We start from the raw sequence: 5,617 nt of genomic DNA on the forward strand, positions 1-5,617 counted from the left end.
TGCTTAAAATGTGCTAGCCTGAATTAATGTAAATTACTATCAACACACACACACTCATTTACAACACCACATTCAACCCCCAATGAAGCTTAATTATAAAGTTGATAGCACTCAGATTGATTAGTCAGCGTGTCAATCAAACATAGAAAGGAAAAAAGAAGAAGCTGTGCGGTAATTGGCCATCAACCTCGGGGAATAATAAATATTCATGTGTGTTCTGAAATTGCGGCTCTCTTCTGGGTTAAAGTGGCTCCGCACTTGAGTTTCGTTGCCCCCTTCACATCTGGAGAGGGCATGTTGCCCATTCCTTAATATGAATTAGCCTGGGCCAGACTTCATCGGTTGGGAGTGCTTAAAAAGGCTGATTTGATAACCTCCTTCTCACCCACTCAAGTGTAACACTTTCACACTGGCAGTCTTGGGGCAACAAGTATTCACTCCTAACTGATGCCTGGTCAGGACCCCTTGGTGTTGCTTTTTATCAAGACAGAGCTGCAGAGAGAGAGAGAGCTGCCAACAGAAGTTCGAAACGCTCGATCGTCAAGTAATTCATGTACATAGACCTCAAATAGTTCCAGGACGTTCATATAGTGGGAAATTGTAATACATTGAGTCATAGAGACATAATTGCGATTGTTGGTAATTAGTAGACAAAAAATGTATTTACTTACAATATTTAAAAAATACATCGACACATATATGTAGCATGTATATGTAGTTATATATGCGTTTGCTTTTAATTGATAAAATCGGCTAATATTTGAGGATTAATGTGATCAGCTATCCTTTGTAAACATACAGTATTTTAGGCTGAAGTTACCAAGTTAAAAGTCTGTGTTTGCGATATAAACAGCATTGTGGTCTTTTGCCAAGGTAACTTCAGCTTCTACGTTTTCAGTAAACTATAACTGTAGTTGTTTTTGCCTGGGATATTGTGTGTGTTATTGAAAAATTGTAGGTTTAGGGTCAGGGTTGGTTTACGTGCTCATAAATGTGTAAATAGTGTAATTTAAAACTGTTGTGACTGTTTACACTGAAGAATCACACCCTTACATGTATGGGCAATATTATTACCAAATATATAATTTAATCACAATGATAAAATTCCCAGCACCTTTTGTCTCAGCATATTGGTGCCAAAGGTTTCTTAATTAAAGCAATGGAGGACTTTGTACATAAAAAAAGGATGCTAACGAGGTATCCTGAGCGTCAAAAAGAGACACCAAAGGGTCCTGACCAAGCTTCAGTTTGTGACGAGTTGGGAGTGAGAGTGTGTTGTTTGAGGTGATGCAGATAAGCTCACGCAGGGGTCTTGAAGATCCACTTCTCTCTTCCTTCAACTCTTTCTTTGAATATAGTCAATGCAGGTCACTTTGACCTTGTGAATATTGTAGTATATTTTGTTGATTTTTATTTTTTTTTTATTTTGCTGATGCTAATGAAATAATTGGACAATTTGTTCCACTTGATTGCATTAGTATTTACTGATTTGCATCCTATTCTATATATAAATATTAATTTCCAAAGAGGTCTTACAGGAAAAATAAATATGTGGCAAAACTTGATCACAGCATGAACTGATTTTATGAATATGATTATTTTCTAAACGAAAACAACAAGGCAGATGGTCAAATAAATGAACAGCAACTGGCTATCAATAAAACACGTTGATCTATGAATTATTGCATATTTTGTGACCTAGAAATTGACTTCCTTCACTGCCTGACAAAAACAATATTTGTCAAATTACAAAAAAAGACCGAAAACTACAGTATTTATTAATCTATAATATGTATTTGCTGTAAATTGATTAATTATCCTTCTTTTTAAATGCATATGTAAAGAGTGTATGTGATTGCTGTATATTTTCTCATGAGAAACATCCCCGTTTCCTCTTTCTGGAGTCAGAAGGCTGCGTTTGAATGCAATGAAAGCAGACACGTGAAGTGAGATTAGGACTGAGATTAAGAGATCAGGGTGTTGGGATGTTTTGGGTGTGTGGTGGCCGGGCGGACCTTGAGCTGCAGGTGTCCTGATGAAGATGTGTGAATAAGGAATGGCTCTCTGACGTCTGACCTGCGTAAGTTTGAGGCCAAGAACAGCTACAGTTTCTCAGCCCCTCGCTCTCATTGGCACTGAGACAGGCCCTTTAAAACTCAAGTGACCCCTAAAAATCACCTCATCACAAAGGACAAAGAAAGGACAAGACAGATTGTCAATGGAGCCCATACAGAAATCAAATATATTACCTATATTGCTCTATATAAGTATATATATTGGGGTTATATGGGGCATTTAGTGATTCCCAACAAGTTTAGCAAATAGTAACATATAAACATTTGTTTCTCTTTTTGAGGTTTCTGGAACATTCTGAATATTCCCTGAAATGCAGCATATTGCAAACTTATTAAAGAGTGGGCGCTGTGCTTTACATAAATAGACGAGGCACGGCAATAGAGCTGTAATACAATGTCTGTTGGTATGCGCCGTAATGTGAATCAGCCGAACAAAGTGGGCTTAAATCTGAAATGTACAGACCCAATCCATCGCTTTAATGTTCAAATTGGATTAAGCCACATTTGTGTGGTTCGGGGACTCAAATATGTAGGACACATCATAATGTGAAGAGAATTGCAATATTCAGGACTTAATGAAGTCCGCCGCCCACCTGCGAAGGCATTATTTCAGTATCCTGATGTGGATTACGCTCGGAGAGAGATTGCTTTGGCTGACAGCCTATAGCTTCTACACAGAGATCTCGGAGACAAATCACCTCATCTCATCAACACAGACAGCTTCCTCCCTACGGCAAGAGAAAACACGCTTTCAAGAAGTCTTAATTATAGAAAATGTCCAATAAATAAATCAAATAAAGCATGAAAGATAATAGGATGCAAAATAACTACTAGTTTATACAACAGAAAATCTAATAAATGAATAAGAGACCGATTCAAAATACACACACACACACACGAAGGGATGCTGAAGTATCATCATATAGAAACTAGTTTTGGTGAAATACAGTATTTACAGTAACATTTTGTTCATTTTGTAGTTGATGCAATAATATTTAGTTTATTGCAGCTGCTGTTCATCAATATACAGATAAAGTTATTTTGTGTGTACATATTGAATAAAAAAAGAATACTGTATAAAAAACATAACACATATTACATATATGGTAACTTTTTATGTTTTTTTTTTATGTTTCTTATCCTCACTTATGCTCATTTATTTGGGCATTGTAAAATGCTGGAAAATTATATTTTACACTAATAAGTTCAATTTGATATATTTTATTTTAATATATTTAAAATGGATTTTATTGCTTATTTGTTATATCAAACAAACAAATAAATGGTATATATAAAAACCAAACATGCATGACATATTTACAATATAGATATTTTAGAAGTATTATAAGTATAATAGCTTTTGTATAACAAGCCCTTTTATTGAATTGTTTTATGTAATTAGTGTTAACACTCATTTATTTTAAATGCAAGTTAAATGGTAATAATGTGAATAATTACACTTTACAATTTCAAATTGCTTAAAAATATATTTTCTATTTTAATATATTTTAAAATATCACTTGTTTTGTTTATTTCTGTGACGGTAAAGCCAGAGAGAGAGAGAGAAACTGAATGTACTGACTGGGCATCTTGATTGTAGCTCAACTATAAATACGTTTCTTCCATCTTCAGCTGCTTTATTTTTAGCAACTTCCCATTCATTAATAAAACCTGCATTATTTTTGGTGGCATTATTATTAACTGTACTCCTTCTGGTATTCTCCGAGGTATCTGTCACGGCGTCTCAGGTTAAAGAGCTGCATATGCAGGAGTCTGAGGAGAAGGCCACGGCTCTTCTTACTCTCCAGCAGGTGAGTTCATGAATCTATGGATCTCTGAGAATATTCACCAAACACTGCTATATAAAGCCAGTGCGTTCGTCTCGAAGGCAGACAACTGATCATACACAAATCTGTGCAAAATGAACAGGGTTAAAGGTACATGGACTCCAGATTTGAATTTGCTCTTTGCAAAGAAATCAGCCTAGAGCTAAAGCCTAGGAGAAATGCACTGAAAACAGCACTCGATTAATAAATACGTGATCTCTACATAGAGCAAGAATATTTCTAAAGATATTAGCTTTTGACAGTTCAGCTTCTTTCTTGGCTAAAGTGAATCTCTGAAGTGAGTCTCTCAGTTATGGTGTGTTTCTCTGGTCATGTGTGTGTGTGTGTGTGTGTGTGTGTGTGTCCTCAGTTCTGCAGGCCTGGCTGTGGTGTGTGTCTCTGTGGCCGTGCTGGCTTTCTCACGCCGTTCCTCTGGACTGCAAAGACGAGACCGGATCCCTCATCCAATGCACTTCAATCTCTCAAGAGAAACTTCTAGATCGCGTCATCCAACACGCAGAGCTCATCTACCGCGTCTCTGAAGAGTCCTGTACTCTGTTTGTGAGTGAACCATCTCTGTCTGATCTATTAGCTGCGAGATCATTTTCTTACTCGGTATTTCTGTCTTGTCTTCCAGTACAGATACTGTATCTAAACAGTCTTAACCTGTTAAATGTCACCCCGTCCCATATACGGGACGCCTACGTTGACTATACTATATTACAATCAAATCTAATCTAATCTTGACAAACTGTATATCGTTGGAAAGGTCTAAGACTCCCAAATATATATTTTACCAATATTTTTTGTTAAAAATTATGTAGGAAAAGTAATAGATGAATTTATGACAAGAGTGCACCCTCAGAAATCTACTTTACAAAAGGAGCTTTGACCTTTGTTAAAAAAAAAGACTTCCTCGTTGCCTTTTTCTCTATCACATTTTAGAAATCATCAGAAGTTATATATCACTTGAAAACATAAAATCTCAAAATTCATCCTTTAAAACCCATTTTAAAATCAGGCATTGCATTACCATGTAAATGGCACATCAAAATCATGTTACAAAATGATTTCAGTCATGAAATATAAAAATTTAGGTTTGTAACATGCACATTCAAGTCTATCTTCAAAAACGTGAGTCACAGTTATCAGGTTAAATATAGATACATTTACTTGAGAAGCAGTGTGACAGTCTAGTTTTCTGACACATGCATCAAAGTGAAGTGAGTTTATGCTTAAAACAAGGAAAAAATGCCTGCACCTGACAAGGAAAATTAATTTAATTCAAAGGAAAAACTTTTTTTCTTTTTCTCACGCCACATAAAAAATGGAAAATGTGACTTTAAGCCTTAAACAAGAAGAAAATAATAATAGTCATAATAATAATAACAATAACCATTATCCTCAAATAAATAAATAAATAAAAGACAAGTGTTATTGCAGTTTTTTTTTATTTCTTTCTTTTTTGTTTTAAGTATAAACCCACTTAATTGCTATCTATATATATATATATAAATATTTTTTTTTTTTTTTTTTTTTTTTTTTTTTTTTGTCTGATTGTTTGTTTGTTTAAAATTTAGCTTTTCAAGTAAATGTTTCTTGATATTTGTACTAATAAAAGTATTTTTGAAGTGTCTTACATTTTTACTCTGTATCACTACAGCATACTGGATATAACAAAAAGCAAAAAAATGAAGTTTATTATTTTTATTATTC

General features: G+C 34.6%; 1 protein-coding gene across 1 annotated transcript in view; it reads left to right on the top strand.

Annotated features, from left to right (window-relative positions):
* The first annotated feature begins 3,937 nt into the window (after nucleotides 1-3,937).
* The window catches only part of LOC113118697 (somatolactin), a 6,488-nt gene continuing 4,808 nt past the window's right edge, over nucleotides 3,938-5,617 (top strand). Inside the window, exons 1-2 of the mRNA XM_026288069.1 lie at nucleotides 3,938-4,012; nucleotides 4,272-4,462. Of these exons, the coding sequence (XP_026143854.1) occupies nucleotides 3,997-4,012; nucleotides 4,272-4,462 (207 nt within the window). The 5' untranslated portion in view covers nucleotides 3,938-3,996. The remainder of the gene's footprint in view (nucleotides 4,013-4,271; nucleotides 4,463-5,617) is intronic.

Source organism: Carassius auratus, chromosome 18, assembly GCF_003368295.1.
Source record: "Carassius auratus strain Wakin chromosome 18, ASM336829v1, whole genome shotgun sequence".
NCBI classification, from domain to species: Eukaryota; Metazoa; Chordata; class Actinopteri; order Cypriniformes; family Cyprinidae; genus Carassius; species Carassius auratus.